Source organism: Letharia columbiana (genome assembly GCF_014066305.1).
Source record: "Letharia columbiana isolate WasteWater2 chromosome Unknown Sc0000000_s0, whole genome shotgun sequence".
Lineage (NCBI taxonomy): Eukaryota > Fungi > Ascomycota > Lecanoromycetes > Lecanorales > Parmeliaceae > Letharia > Letharia columbiana.
In genome coordinates, this window is record NW_023501036.1 from 1,386,655 (window position 1) to 1,401,749 (window position 15,095).

At 50.2% G+C, this 15,095-nt stretch overlaps 7 protein-coding genes across 7 annotated transcripts; 5 read left to right on the forward strand and 2 right to left on the reverse strand.

The window, feature by feature from the left end:
- Window positions 1–1,078: 1,078 nt before the first annotated feature.
- HO173_000342 (uncharacterized protein) lies at window positions 1,079–3,024 on the forward strand (the record flags this gene model as incomplete). Its single annotated transcript, XM_037302292.1, has 4 exons — window positions 1,079–1,187; window positions 1,454–1,836; window positions 1,886–2,013; window positions 2,064–3,024. 4 exons carry the CDS (start codon window positions 1,079–1,081, stop codon window positions 3,022–3,024), a joined length of 1,581 nt encoding a protein of 526 aa, XP_037170871.1.
- A 303-nt stretch (window positions 3,025–3,327) lies between these two features.
- Window positions 3,328–4,974, reverse strand: HO173_000343 (uncharacterized protein; the record flags this gene model as incomplete). The annotated part of the gene is made up of 7 exons (XM_037302293.1): window positions 3,328–3,453; window positions 3,512–4,075; window positions 4,131–4,463; window positions 4,518–4,597; window positions 4,682–4,754; window positions 4,840–4,887; window positions 4,957–4,974. The coding sequence occupies 7 exons, from the start codon at window positions 4,972–4,974 to the stop codon at window positions 3,328–3,330; spliced, it is 1,242 nt and encodes a 413-aa protein (XP_037170872.1).
- A 1,539-nt stretch (window positions 4,975–6,513) lies between these two features.
- Window positions 6,514–8,001, forward strand: HO173_000344 (uncharacterized protein; the record flags this gene model as incomplete). The annotated part of the gene is made up of 1 exon (XM_037302294.1): window positions 6,514–8,001. One exon carries the CDS (start codon window positions 6,514–6,516, stop codon window positions 7,999–8,001), a length of 1,488 nt encoding a protein of 495 aa, XP_037170873.1.
- A 648-nt stretch (window positions 8,002–8,649) lies between these two features.
- Window positions 8,650–9,545, forward strand: HO173_000345 (uncharacterized protein; the record flags this gene model as incomplete). Its single annotated transcript, XM_037302295.1, has 2 exons — window positions 8,650–9,027; window positions 9,084–9,545. 2 exons carry the CDS (start codon window positions 8,650–8,652, stop codon window positions 9,543–9,545), a joined length of 840 nt encoding a protein of 279 aa, XP_037170874.1.
- Window positions 9,546–10,170: 625 nt separating this feature from the next.
- On the forward strand, window positions 10,171–11,081 carry HO173_000346 (uncharacterized protein; the record flags this gene model as incomplete). Its single annotated transcript, XM_037302296.1, has 4 exons — window positions 10,171–10,205; window positions 10,259–10,330; window positions 10,381–10,467; window positions 10,535–11,081. 4 exons carry the CDS (start codon window positions 10,171–10,173, stop codon window positions 11,079–11,081), a joined length of 741 nt encoding a protein of 246 aa, XP_037170875.1.
- Window positions 11,082–11,221: 140 nt separating this feature from the next.
- HO173_000347 (uncharacterized protein) lies at window positions 11,222–11,958 on the reverse strand (the record flags this gene model as incomplete). The annotated part of the gene is made up of 5 exons (XM_037302297.1): window positions 11,222–11,242; window positions 11,301–11,389; window positions 11,458–11,603; window positions 11,665–11,854; window positions 11,922–11,958. The coding sequence occupies 5 exons, from the start codon at window positions 11,956–11,958 to the stop codon at window positions 11,222–11,224; spliced, it is 483 nt and encodes a 160-aa protein (XP_037170876.1).
- Window positions 11,959–12,366: 408 nt separating this feature from the next.
- On the forward strand, window positions 12,367–14,603 carry HO173_000348 (uncharacterized protein; the record flags this gene model as incomplete). Its single annotated transcript, XM_037302298.1, has 4 exons — window positions 12,367–12,425; window positions 12,505–13,549; window positions 13,600–13,737; window positions 13,788–14,603. The coding sequence occupies 4 exons, from the start codon at window positions 12,367–12,369 to the stop codon at window positions 14,601–14,603; spliced, it is 2,058 nt and encodes a 685-aa protein (XP_037170877.1).
- Between the last annotated feature and the right edge of the window lie 492 nt (window positions 14,604–15,095).

The following is a 15,095-nucleotide window of genomic DNA, read 5'->3' on the forward strand; positions in this document are numbered from 1 at the left end:
CTCTGCATGCCTTTTGTTGCCACGAGAACGATCAACAGCATCATAGCCAAGGAAAGCTAGTTTCAATCACGATCAAAGACAGGATTACAGTGTCAGTCTCCGAAAGGCCCCTTCTCTATTTCTGGATACCTCACTTGGCTGGCTACGTTCGAGGACAAGATTGAGGATACCGAAGAAAGCATAGCCCATGAGCCTTTGAGCGGATAACCTTCTCCTTTGACGAATACTTGGTTTTCCCGCCACAGCCTAGCAAAGATTGCCGGGTCTTACCCGTCAAACTCGAGGGTCTTAACGCTACAGGCTCTCTTTGAAAAACAATAGGTATTCTGGACGGAATGAAACATCGTTCCAACATGTCGGCGTTGAGCAAGGGAAAGGTGAGGATGTAGCATGGCGATCTTTGAGCGCAGCGGACTGTTTTAGATCTATACACAGAGACGGCAGGTGTTTTATTCCTTGATAAGAAACCCGTGGGAAAGAGAATGGTCGATCATTGCCGATGCTGCGTACAACTGTAACGCTTTCTTTGCCTCTGTCTTTGCCTCCCTTTTCAAGAAAAGATCTCCAACCTCGTATACTTGGCTTCTCCCACCAAGTGCCATTCCTCGACCTTTGGCATAGTAAGAGTACTTTAGAGGAGCGGTAGTAGTTGAAAGACTGCTCGTGAGGTAGGTAAAGCACAGAGCCTAACCCCATATGGCACACTAGAAAACAGTGGAGAAGGTGTCTTGTCAAGTAGATTCGTAACGACATGCATAGTCAGTAATAATAGAGAGAGATTCGAACCAGGTGGCATCATCACCACACTGCATTGACTGCATTGACTGCATGGCAGAGCCAAAGGGCAATGGACCAACCTGTCGGACCTGAAGCGTCATCATTTGTTTCCCTCTAAGTGTATAGAGTACGCTTGACGCGGCAAGCAAGCAAGTAGTAGTAGTATTCTTTTCGACTTTAACCTTGGAGCTCTGAGCGTACCCTAGGTATCTTGAAATTTGACAAATATGGGGGGATTATATCCCAATATTCCTCATATCTCGACCATGCGTTTGAGTGAGATTGCCCACGGACAACAACAATGTGGACGCGTACCTACCTGGTATTGCTGGTGGTTCGCTTGTATCTGGCTCTCCAGCCGAGCTATATCCATCCGGATGAAAACTTTCAAGGCCCAGAGGTCATCGCAGGTATGTCTCCAACGCGGTCGTCTAAACATCTTTTTCCTCTTCCTCCTCCTATTTAAAGACAATCCTCGACGTCTGCCGCGACCAGCGGTGAGTTTCCAACGCCAAAATGTCGTGCATTACTTTATACCAAACTCTAGACTAGCATCCTCGCATCTTGGCCTGGAACCGTGTCCCCTCTTTGTCAATTGAATTGAACTGATTTCTCCGCGTTGCCTTCTCCGTCGGAATAAACCACATCACTAACTTGATCACTTGATCAATTTCAGGCAAGACGTTCGCTTTTCCTCACCATCTGACCTGGGAGTTCACAACCGAGAATCCCGTCCGAAGTGTCTTTCCACTATGGCCGGTATACGGCCTTCCGATGGTGGTGCTCCATTGGATCTGGTCAGAACTAGGTACAAACGAGGTCCCTCCACAGGTTGTCTACTATACGCTACGAATCCTGATGTTCATCTTGAGCTTCGTACTGGAAGATTGGGCAGTACATGAACTCGTTCAATCTCCCGGACATCGAAGGCTGGCCGTTACATTGGTCGCGTCCTCATACGTGACCTGGACGTACCAAACACACACCTTCTCCAATTCCGTCGAGACCCTGGTTGTGGCATGGAGTCTGGTCATGGTCCAGCGGATTCTCGACAATAAAGTATGTGCAACGCCTACGACATAGACAAGCAAGAGTTGAAAGTGAATAGCAACGATCCTCGCTCCTTTCCTCGGCCATCCTGGGCTGCCTAATCACCTTTGGCATCTTTAATCGTGTCACATTTCCTGCCTACCTCCTCGTTCCTAGCCTTTATCTATTGCCACATTTCTTCCGCAGGTACAATCACTCGTTCCCCCAGGAACTCGAAATCATACTTACCAGTACAGACCCTTTTCTCTTCTTGTCCTCTCCATCGCTACCCTTCTCACGATCAGTCTCGCCATCGTCGTAGACACAAGCTTCTACCAAACAGATAGCCCACTACTCAATACTCTTCTCACCAATCCCACTTTCACACCCCTAAACTCTCTCCTCTACAATACCCAGACCTCCAACCTTGCCACGCATGGTCTACATCCACACTACCACCACCTCGTCGCTTCTCTACCCCTCCTCCTGGGTCCAGCCCTCTACCTATTCATTACCGCTCCTATCAGAAATGTTCCGCGCTTGCCTGTGCTGTCGGCGATGTCCGGAATACTCCTCCTCAGCTGCATACCTCACCAAGAACCACGCTTTCTACTACCTGCCATACCGCTTCTACTTTCATCAATACACCTACCAAGATCTAAATCGTTGACGAAATACTGGCTGGCAGCCTGGATAGGGTTCAATATTTTGTTTGGCGTCCTCATGGGAGTATACCACCAAGGCGGTGTGGTCCCCGCACAAACATGGCTAGGGCAGCAGACCAAACTTGGGGTAAGCATGGGAGAGGTTTTTTGGTGGCGTACCTACAGTCCACCCATTTGGCTCCTGGACCACAACCCTATACGGACCACCGATTTGATGGGCATACCTTTCGCAACACTACAAACGCAGGTCGAGACAGCTCTCGGGTCAGAATGCAACCCGAACGAAAGCGTTGGACTCGTTGCGCCGTACTCTAGCATGGAAATCGATCACTGGATTGCAACAAGCGCTGAGAATCAGGCGTTCGCGTTTGAGGAGATTTGGAGGTATGGTCAACATCTGAATCTGGATGACTTGGATATTGGGGAGGAGGGAATTTGGAGGACGCTAGGAAGGGTGGTAGGGAGAAGAGGGTTGGTCGTTTGGAAGGTTAGGAGGGTGTGTGGAGTCCGCATGGGGGAGGAGGTAAGGGGAATTATGCGTGAAAACTGGTAGATATCAGGACTGACTGAGGCTAAAAAATGATACCCCAGCTATTCACAGTCAAGGACGACCGGGACTCTAATCGCTATACTAACATGTTGAGATCTACATCGTAAAACATCGTAAAATCATTTTCTACTTAGCTGCATCCGAGCTGTACCGGCACGAAGCCATGAGGCCGATTTGATTATGGATATATGCCATTGCTGAAATCGAACGGCTTTTGAAGTCGGCCATCCATCATCACCATCAGATTTGGAGGACTCCGCACTCAATGCATGCTAGAAGTTCTCTTGGTCATGAAAGCGAGGTTTATCAAGCACCCCCTTCGGCGTCATCCGGCGGCTGATCAAACAGGAAGTTCGCCGCCATTTCCTCATTCTTGTCACATGCGAAGTAAGCCTGAATGACCTGATCGCGCTCGAAGCCCAGGCGACATAACTAAGCAAGTCAGCAAAAACTTGTCACACATAAAGAAAAAAAAGCATGGCAAGTTCACCCTCTCAATCGCATCCCTCTCCTCTTCCGTGACACTGATCTCCTGAGCTCCAGGTGGCAGCGGCGTATCGTCCCCAGTGTCCTCGCTCAACAGCTGCAGAAACTGATCTGGGTTCTCGCCAATGAGCTGCGCAAGCTGAGGATTTCCGGCACCGACCTGTTGTAAGATGGGCTCCAGCATACGTGGCTGGCTCTGCACAATCTGACGGAGCTGCTGGAATTGGGGGTTATTGCGTAGGAAATCGAGATTGCCGAGACCGCCAGCGCCACCTTCTGCTCCAGCTGCTGCACCAATACCAGCACCTAGGCCTGCAAGATTAGCACCACCTGCTCCTCCAGTACGTCCTCCACGGGCGCCTCCAGCTCCTCCGCCAGTTCGGCCGGCCTGCGCGGCTGCTTCAAACAAATTGATCGGTTGGTCGCCTTCATCGCTGGTGGCGGCAGTTGGCGTATTGCCAGTGGCCACGGGTGGAGAAGCCGGGGTGGGTGTGCCAGCTGCACGTGCTCCTCCCGCAGCACCACCACCTGCTTGTGCTTGCTCTCGTTGAACATTTTCGGGGATGCCCTTGAGATAATTAGTGGTTGTTCGATGTTCGCTTGTTGGCAATCCAACTACTTGCATTCAGGAGATATTCAACTGCACGGTCTGGATTGAAAAAAGCCGCTCTCATTGCACGATCGATCTCAGCTCTTGGAAAGCCCATGCTCTCCATATTCGCAATAGCTTCATCACGTTGTGCACCAAGCGTGAGAGCTGACGGATCGTTAAAGCTTGCGCCTTCTACCGACGCAGCAGCGGCTGGGGCTGGTGATGGTGTAGACGGAGCATTTGATGTCGAATTCGATGTTGCGGGAGCTGGAGCAGCCGGGGCAGCTGGAGTCTGTGCTGTCGCAGGTGCAGGTGTTGAGGGAGCTTTCAGAGTGGACGAAGAGGCCGCAGGCGTTGCTTTGGGCTAGATCAGTGTCAGGCTTTTGTTCTAATGCTCAGACGATGTTGCATCTCCCACCTTTGATATCATGCAGACAATGAAACCTTTTTCTTCGATGTTGTAAGATTCGACGGTGTTTGCGTCTTGCAAGATCTTGCCTATTCATGCGGCACATGATTAGCACGACCATACGTGGACAGTGACAAAACAACCAAATAATGCCTTCCACTTTCCATGCGTACCCGAATAGATAAGCTTTTGCTGGCTAGCCTCCCATCCTTTCTCGCTCGAGATCTTCTCTTTGACCTGCCCGATCTGTGTCCATCTTTCGTGATTAGCTTGCATTCCTTGACCATTACACGACGTTTGTCGGAGAGCCACTGCTCGGCTTCGATCATACCGTTTCTAAAGGCTCGGCCTCGACAACAAATTTCTGCTGCTTCAGGTCCTATCTCACAAGTCAGACCTCGACGCCTGGATAGCAAATGATATCCTCGATGATTCAGAGGCAAGATACCTTGAAAGTGAGCTTCATCTTGCCCCACCGCGTGGTATCTTCCAAATTCTCCTGCAACGTCCAGATTAAACAGAAACGGCTCACAGCACACAGGTACGTTGGTGAGTCGTGTTATTCAGCGATATTGACGGTTGACAAACAAAGAGTTAAGCAAGCTCTGTGTCCCCTCGGTCCTTCACCTTGGTAGTGGTAGCCTGCGCAAGACTTGGCGCGCTTACGTAGCGCCTTGGCAGCCCACGGCGCGGCTCTTCTGTCTTTACAGCTTACAGTAATTGAGTAGATCATTAACATCATTGAATAGATGCCATTTTTTCATGGCCACTCAATCCTCATCATCTGAGGAAGCTGCCGTCGTGGACTCCGCTTTCCTTTGCCATCGCCGCATCGAGGGGCACTGAGTCGAACAACTACCCACCCAAAACTCATGGGATCAGTATGCCAGTACGGCCGTGTCTGCCGATATAGGCTTAAGGATCACCCGAGAGATTCTTTGCCAGCTGGTCAAGAGTACTCCTTCCCAGAGCAGGAGGCACCCGCTCACCAGTCAATGATGATAATACAGATTGCCCAAGAGGCAGAGAAACTAGAGTATGCTACACACGAAGTTGAGGTCAGAAATGGGTCTCCACAGGATTGCGAAGTGGATGGAGCTGTGAGGTCAGACCATTCAACTTTGGAATATGGGGCATCACAAACCGCCAGATGCCGCACCTATAGATTCTTCGATGCAGCTATCAGTCTGCAGGCAACAGACTGGGGAAGCATCACGATCCCGACGTACTTGAATTTGGCGGCCTAGAAGATTGCTATTGTTCTCCTCTGCTGCTTCGACCCATGGAGAAAAGCAACGCTCAGCAAACTCATTTCAAGACCAAATCCATCACGATGTCCTATTTCGGGCTTGATATTATTGGATCAATGCGGTCATCGAGCGTCTCGATGATAAGCTAGCAGGGATTGTATTCTGCGGACCATACGGGTGAAAGCAGCCATGTCGCGACCGCGTTGTTCAGCCTTGAGCCTAAGGCAGCAGATCCCTGCGTCGCGTTTTGCAACCTCCACAATTGTCAGATTCGCGCGCCTTGAGGTGTTTTCCTTCTCCATCTCTTCTCTTTCCACCTCGTCATTCAGTGTGGAGAAAATGGATCTGATCGTTTAATCGGCCTTCCAGACTATCTGCAATTACTTCTACCACGTCTTCATCCTCTATGAAACGTCCAATGTCTTTTGTTGACCATCTGAAACGTGGACCCTAACATCTCCGCCAATACGACTATTTCACTTCCCTCCATTGACTCCTCTACTCTTCTTTGACAACTCAAAGAATGCACTGCAATTCCAGTTGACTATCGATTCACTCCGTTATCTTCTATCCTCATCCACCAACACACGGTACTTGAATAACCTTCATCTGCCAGAGCCAGCTGCTTCGACCATCCCTCTTTGGGTTATAGCCAATCCAGCTGACGCTCCGTTGAGCCATTGAACACTCTCAAACTCCCTCCAACCCTTGAAGAAGTGTCTCAGAGAAGACTTTGAGAGGGCGCCAAAGACACAATGGCTCGGCAAGCTGCATCCACAGTCGTCGGCGCTGTCGCGCTTTTACTAGGCCTCGTCACTGCCATTCTGATGGTTATTCTAGCTGGGTCTTTGATTTCAGATCATGGAGAGCCCTATGCTTTTCCTTTGGCTGCAGCTGTAATACAATTTCTTTCATGCGGGAGCCTGGCGCTGCTCATCTACCACAAACTTCGCTATGATCAGATTCTTGGGCTGCAAATCCGGCAAACATTCGTGCCCACTCTTCTACTCGGAGTGTTGCCGAGTTTGGTAGCTATTGTGGTTGTTGGGGCTGCACTGGGATGGGCTGAGGCTAGGACTGTGGGGAAAGCTATATTTATCTCAGGGCTTTCTGTATCGGTCTTTTTGACAATACTTTTTGTCGTCTGGGGATTATCTGTCGGAGCTCACGTTCTCTGTTTCTCACACTTTGCTTGGTTCGCAAGGTCCACGCAGAAAAAATCGCTCCAAAGATTTGATATCGAGGAACCGCTCGACGAAGCACCGCAGGAGATGAGCGAGACTAGCCGGTCAGCGACTGCCATTACTCTTCAACCAAATCCCTTCCACGAGCAGTTATCTTCGTCGCTGCCATCTTTGATAGCTTCTGACGGCACGAGCTCGCTTCGCTCTTCTTTCTCGACCATACAGCGCCCATCGTCTTCAAGGCGAGGTTTACTCATCCGTCAGCACTCGCATACACGTCAATCGCAACGATCTTCTTTGGACGGCGCATTGGGAGGGCCCTCCAAGGATGAAGGCTTTGACTCTTGGGATACCTCTGGAGTATCTTCGCACATTCGGGAAACGGTGCTCCAGTCTAAACCTATGATAAAGGGCTCAGGTTTACCACCCATACCGGGCAGTCGATCGCCATCACCAGCAAAAGCGCTGGAAGGACCGTTTTTCCAGTCGAGCCCATCATTGAGCCCACCTGCAAGCCCACTGCCCCAACCAAATGTCTCAAGGCCAGGTTCTCCTCCGAGCCCTTCAGAGCAGCCCAACTTTACTACTATGTTCCCTCCGTCATCCAATCCGCCACCCACTAGTCCGCTAAAGCGTAATTTCTCTCGACCAGGCTCCCGTTCAGGACCCATATCCCGCTCGGGAACCATCTCACACTCGCGGCCAGGCTCTCGCTCAAGAGGGCCGAGCGAAGACCACATTCATCCTCTATTCAGGACCTGCAGTCCCGTTCCTTCTCCGGGTGCATCACCAGGAACGATTGTTACTGCTGCGCCAGAAGCAGGCCAATTAATTGATGAACGTATGCTGAAACGCATGAGATCCAGGTCTGGCAGCCTTCCTTCGAGTCCGAGCGCATTAGTTCGCTCGGAGAGCTCTCCAGATATCCCAACTGTGAGGGACCCACGCTCAACAAGCCAGGATGCGCCTCCGGTGCCTTCTGGCTTTGAGCCCAGTCCGAGCCAGCATAGAATGAAACGATCTGTGTCGTATCAGTCAGATATTGATGGGTTGATTTAGTACATTCTTTCACGAGTTGTGAGCAAGTACATATGCATAATGCGCATTGGTAGATGGACAGGGTTCAGCGATTGAGAGCATTGGGACTAAAAGCGATGGAAGGGGATCGGAAACACTAGTACTGTGGTAGAAGTGAAGTCACATGGATAGCAGTCTTTGACATTGACCTCCTAATGACAATAACAAACATCCTATTGTTGACCAGCCACCTTCGCTCAACACACACAACAATCGGAATGTTCCCGAATAATCCTGCTAGTTGGAAATTTTCTTGTCCGTACTGTTTCTCGATTTTACAACTTGTCTCTACTGCAAATCCTCACCTCATACATCAACACAAAATCCTTAGCAGCTTTGTTCCCAATACTGCAGAGGGTGTACAACTAGTCTCGAAGTTTCTCCAACACGCACATCCATCCTGGTATGTATTTTTAATGGGTTTTTGCCTTTTGCGGCAGGCTATTGGCTTGCACTAAGCCTCACTCTCCACACCATTGCATCGGCTCGTTCCCTAGTATGCTTGCTGCATCTGCTGTATCTCGGGCATGCTTGCGGCGTCATTGCGAGGGCCCCTATACCTTAGTAACTTTGCTCAGGAACATCATTTTCCACGAGTTAGGTCCATTTGCTGACCATCCAGATACAGAAATGGATTCCAAGAAAGGCAAGAAGAAGGCCGCTGGACCGGCTAAGAACCCACGCATTATCACAAAATGCGCCGAAATGGAGGCCAAAGTCCAGCAGATCGGGGAGCTGAAGGTGAAATTCGCGGGTGTTGCTAAGGCTCTAAGACCAGCATTGGCCGAAATGGCGGGGCGGACTTCGCAGCAAATGGGCCACGCTACGTATGACAAAGACGGACGCCGCAAAGCACAATACGACGCTCTGGTTGTAGAGCTCGAGAAGGTCCGAGGTTCGGATATTGCACGCCGCGTTGCCTATCATGAGACCCATCGAGAGTTGAAGGCGGTATCGGTCCAGCATGAGACACTTCAGGAAATGACCACGATCGAGAACCAATACAGGGTAGTTGATCTCTCTTGAATCATGACAGCAGACATTCGACTGATCGTCCCCAACAGAAAAAGGTTGATGAGATCCGTGAAAGCAGTCTCACCCACCTCAGACTCTCTTATATGACACGGGTAGTCCAGATAGCGAATGGACTGGGCGCCGACCTCGAGAACCTTGGACAAGGCTCCAACAAACGCACACACAGAAGCCCCGATCCCAACGGGAACAATATCGCGAGGTACAAAGACACACAAGCGAGCGCGAAACAGCATTTCTATTGGAGCACCAAGGTCATGTGGGACGATTGGACGAATCGGAAGCATGCGGATTCTGAGATGGCGAGCCAGGGCCGCATCCTTCCCCGTCCATACAATTATATCCAAGCTGAGATGATTGAGTCAGGCGCGAGGGGCCATCGGATGGAATTGCACAGTGAAAGAGAGGACAAGAGACCGGACAGCACCTGGATTGGAGGGATGGGGAAGCTAGCGTATTTCGAGGCAGGGGAGGGTAACGTGGGGATGGCTTGAGGGAAGGATACTGGGGGAGTCGTTGCGGGCAGATGGGTCAGAGAGGAGAAGCATTGGAACTTATCAGATCGAGGGGGAGGACGTGGATCTACTCTACAGCACCTACAGTCATTTTCAGCATTTCATGGTCATTTAGGAGGTCATCGATTACCTTTATTGGGTACCCGAGGAAAAAAAGAAGTAGCTACTCTACTTCCTCAAGAACGGGAGACGGAATCCGAGCATCGAGCGTCCTATAGCAATTTGTTACACATCTACAATGGAGGGTTTGCATCATTCTACAGAAGCGGGAAAATAATGACTCCTCTCCTCGCCGCTAAATTTGACTCATTATTCTCCAAACGGAAAATGGGAAGGTCGGCCTCCGTGAGACTGTGACTCCGACTTGTCTTGGCATCAGCAAAGCTAAAGTACCTAGGGTCTTTGCCCCCCACCAAGCAACACTAACATTTGAAGCTCCAGACATCTACTCTCTGAAAAACAGCTCTACTGTATTCTTCATACCTTTCAACTTATACGTTGGACAATCGTCACTTCCTTTCTCTTCATTCGGTAAAGGCAACTTCGTCTCTGCCTCCACTGTCAGAATTCCGAGACCAACTTTTAGCCCAATTTACACCCCACCATGGCTGTGCGTGCTCAATTCGAGAACTCGAATGAGTGAGTGCTATTGCTCAAGTCCGTACTGAGTTCCTGCTAATCCAAGGTCTTAGAGTCGGTGTCTTTTCAACTCTCACGAACGCTTACGCCCTTGTTGCCATCGGAGCCAGCGAGAACTTCTACAGGTGCGCTGGCTTCCTAACCAAGAAAATGCATGGCTGACATTGCGAGCTAGTGTTTTCGAAGCAGAGTTGCAAGATGTCGTACCAATATGTCGTACTACGATTGCAGGCACAAGGATAATTGGGAGATTGACCGCAGGGTGCGTGAATCTGATATTTGGAGTCCATTTATGTCCAATATTAACGGAGCCTGCTTTTGTTGTCAAGCAATCGAAAGGGTCTCCTAGTACCGACATCTACCACAGACCAAGAGCTGCAACATCTTCGAAATTCAATACCGGACGAGGTCAAGATACAGCGGATCGAAGAGAGACTGTCTGCATTAGGCAACGTGATATGCGCGAATGATCACGTGGCTTTGGTGCATCCTGATATTGAGCGGGAAACCGAGGAGATCATTGCAGATGTTCTGGGTGTCGAAGTTTTTCGCCAAACGATCGCGGACAATGTTCTTGTTGGGTCGTACATGGCCCTCTCGAACCAAGGCGGGATAGTACATCCCAAAACCTCGATACAAGATCAAGATGAGCTGTCCAGCTTGCTCCAGGTACCTTTGGTGGCAGGTAGTGTGAATCGAGGATCATCCGTCGTAGGTGCAGGAATGGTGGTGAATGACTGGATGGCGGTGACAGGGTTGGATACGACTGCTACCGAGCTCAGTGTCGTGGAGAGCGTGTTCCGCTTGGGTGAGGGAATGGGTCCCAGCTCGATCAATACGACCAATAAGGATACCATGGTGGAATCGTTCTATTGAGTCCCTCGTTTAACGCAGAGGAAGTTCGAGCGCTGCTTTAGCAAAATGAGAGGCTGGGGCGATCCTAGGAGGAAGCAGAAAGTCCGCATAATGGCCTTGCTGCTGGCCTAAAGTTGTGAACCTGGCCTAATTGCATGCACTCAATTCTGAAGTGATGCAGTCTACACGGGGCCTTTATCAGCGCCGGAGCAAGACAAGAACTCATTCAGTATTACTCACCACGAACTGTTCGACACCGAGCTCGAAAAGCTCGCAATTCACACCAATGCCTCCTGGGTGCTCGACAGGCGAAAGCGGATTCTTGATCACTGGATCAAAGTCAGACTGGCCTATTCCATCCACTCGAACTTCTTCGCCGTGCTTGCTTATGACGTACCGTACTCCACATAGAGACTAACATATATCTGATGCAAGACAATCCTCAAATTGTTCGTCTTCGTATCCGTGACCATGACGAATTTCAAAGAAGTTGGAGTTTCGTAGTAGTGCAGCTTGTAGTGACCCGTCCGATAGGAGATGAAGCTTTACTTCCAACCATCAGTATCCTGGCTTTTCAACTCTCCTTCCCTCGAAAGCTGCGTACTTGTCATCTGGGCCGCCTAGCTTCCTGACCATGTTTCTCAAAGAGAATATTGTGCCGAACACCAATTTGGCATCATCCTCAACGCTGAGACCCTTGAATGGTGATTGAACGTCCAGAACACCGTTCGCCTGAGGTGCTTTTGAGGAAGACCCTGGTCGAGGTGCCCATCGTTTTTTGTATATGCATTCGGCTATGGGGCATATTAGCTGCTGAATAGTCGGATATTGAGCCCAAGTGATCCATAACGATCAACGTACCATGGCGATCAAACACATAGAAGGAATAGACCACCATACTGGCGACCTTGAGCAATAGTCAACAATTGTTTTCATACAAAGCGTCACACTCGAGACACTTTGAAGTACTAGCATTTAGCACTGGCACCACTGGCATCGGTCTTTCAACGGGCCGACGCACTACCAGAGAAAAGCACCAGGCACCTCGCACCTCCGGCTCTCTTCCCGAGTTCCGGCCGAGATTTGTCTTGGCAACGTTCGATCTTTCCCCACTGGTTGAGGTTCAGCAAGGCTTTCGATGAGCTGTGTATATACTTCATCCCTCTGTACATACTTGAGCTTTTGACGCTGACTATGCATTACTTGTCCTCTTCTTTGAACCTCATCTCCTGCACACTATTACCCAATGCCTCCCACCCCTAAAAAGAAATTTCGGTAGAAGATAAAGCGGGGATTGTGCCCTCCCATGGCATTGCAATTGACGTTCCAAGCACCGGTGAGGGCGATGGCACCCGACCTGCAACTGTAAGGCACATGTATGTTCTATGTTCTATTGTATGCTTCCCAATGACTCGCGTAGCTAATACGTCCCTCCCCCATGCAGGTCCACCCCAGCCTACGAAAGCCCAATCAGACACCACCAGCGCAAACAATCAAGTGCTAAAGAGGTCAAGGAAACATTACATGCACGCTCAGAGTACACCAACAGCCAGGATGAGGGCGGTGCAATACATCGGATCAACCAGTACATAATAAAGCAAGAGATAGGAAGGGGCTCCTTTGGCGCAGTCCACCTTGCTGTTGACCAGCATGGCATTGAATATGCCGTGAAAGAGTTCTCAAAATCTCGACTACGGAAACGCGCACAGTCCAACATCCTGCGTCGACCTCATGGAGGACCGCGCAGAACTGGCCATCTGGCTGCGGGTGTAGGCTTCAATTCTCCAATGCACCGAAACTCGTCTTCAAATATCACTGATCAGGAAGGAGACGGAAATCCTCTGTTCCTTATCAAGGAAGAGATTGCGGTCATGAAGAAACTCAATCACGATAACTTAGTATCTTTGATAGAAGTTCTGGATGACCCGAATGAGGACTCGCTGTATATGGTTCTTGAAATGTGCAAGAAGGGGGTGATCATGAAAGTCGGAATGGAGGAGCAGGCGGACCCATATGATGACGAGAGCTGCAGATGCTGGTTTCGGGACCTCATACTTGGAATCGAGTATCTGCATGCCCAAGGAGTCGTTCATCGTGATATCAAGCCTGACAATTTGCTATTGACGGAAGATGATGTACTCAAGATTGTAGACTTTGGCGTCTCCGAAATATTCGAGAAACATTCAGATATGACGACCGCGAAGTCAGCTGGGTCACCGGCCTTCTTACCACCAGAATTGTGCGTCGCCAAACACGGAGGCATCTCTGGCAAGGCCGCAGATATTTGGTCCATGGGTGTGACTCTATATTGCTTACGCTTTGGGCGGATACCTTTCGAGCAACCAGGGGTTCTGCAGCTGTACGAATCGATCAAAAATGACGACGTTGATTTAACCCGTGGCCCGACTATTGACGACAATTTCAAGGATCTGATGGAGAGGATACTCGATAAGAATCCGGTCACGAGGATCAAAATGGACGCGCTGCGGGTAGGTAAATAAGGGAAGCAAGCGTAGAAGACATTGCTGATAGAGGTCAGGAGCATCCATGGGTAACGAGGGATGGTAAAGACCCTCTCCTATCGGCAGAGGAGAACACCGCGAATCTTGTCGAGCCTCCGACAGAAGAGGAAAAAAACCAGGCTATTACAGGCAATCTCAGCAACATACTCGTCCTCGTATGTGCTTCTCTCGAAGTCAGGGTGCGGTAACGCTGACCCCGTGATAGATGAAAGCAGTAAAGCGATTCAAAAACATTATAGCTCATAAGAGACCTTCAGGTCTGCAAGGAATCCTAGGCAAAGACACACGAATGGTACAACCGCCGTTGTCCATGTCCAGGCCTGAGAAGCGACCATTATTTCACAAGACCCGAAGCGTTGATACCCATGACCGAAGGCCTATCGAACAAGCACTGGTGGCAGAAGGTGTTCACAGAGATGTTGATTTGGATGGGTTTGAAAAGTCACTGGCAGACCGAGAAGATACCGCCATCGCATACTCTCCAACAAGTCCAACAAAACGCTTCTCTGAACACGATCCTGAGCAGTCCCCATCAAGTGCTACGAACAACAAAAGGACAAACAATGCCCACCCGCAAGCCCACCGACCACCAGTGCATGCATCCACTGCACCCATGCCCGGTCCTCACGGTGGCAGAGGTCAAGCACATGATCCTCTTTCCGACCATCTCTACCTTGGACTCGGGCCTGGCGGCAGCTCCCGGACCCCCTCACCACCCTGCGTGAGCGAGTCGCCGCCAGCAGCAGAGACCAATATCTACGAAACGGCATACGATATGGAAATTCAACGATTACGGGCCGCAAATGGTAGGGCTGCCACGCTGTTTCTGACTAGACGGGTGGAAAGAAAGGAGCAGTATCAGAATGATGAGCTTTTCATGAGAGGGACTTCAGGAGACGCACCCAAAGCAAAGAGTGGCTTCGCGCGGGTTCTGGAAGAGGCAAGAATGAAAGCTGCGAAAGGCGAAACACCGCTTGACGACCAAGCTGATGGTGACGTCAAGATGAATGATGCAACATGAAGTATCCCGCGGTTTAGGCTGGCAGTGTGATAAGGCAAGGTACAGAGGCAATACATGCATGGATTGATTACCTAGGGATTACGAAGCGAGGCGTTACAGAGACCGAGCAATGCTGTTCATGATGACAAGGGAAAAAGGTGCATAGAAGCGGTCGAGCGTTTCATAGTCATTATTTCAATCATGCCTGGAAGTAGCTCATAGCTCGAAGTGGCACCCATCATTGCGTGCCGGAAGAGTTATTTCCTTGATGTTTACATCTTGTCCTTCGCTGTGCCCATTGCTCCCCTGTCTTGCTCCCTGCAACAGCAGGCTCGGAATACAGGTCAACGTCCACTCTTTTCGCCGTCACAGCTTGTACCCAAGACAGCGATTCTCTCGGCCCTGGTGGCGCCACTTGACAGGTAATCGGGCTGATACGCAGCAGCGGGGACGGAAGTCGCAATCTCTGTTCAGCGTGACTGCCCACACGATCATCACCATCTACAGGCAGAT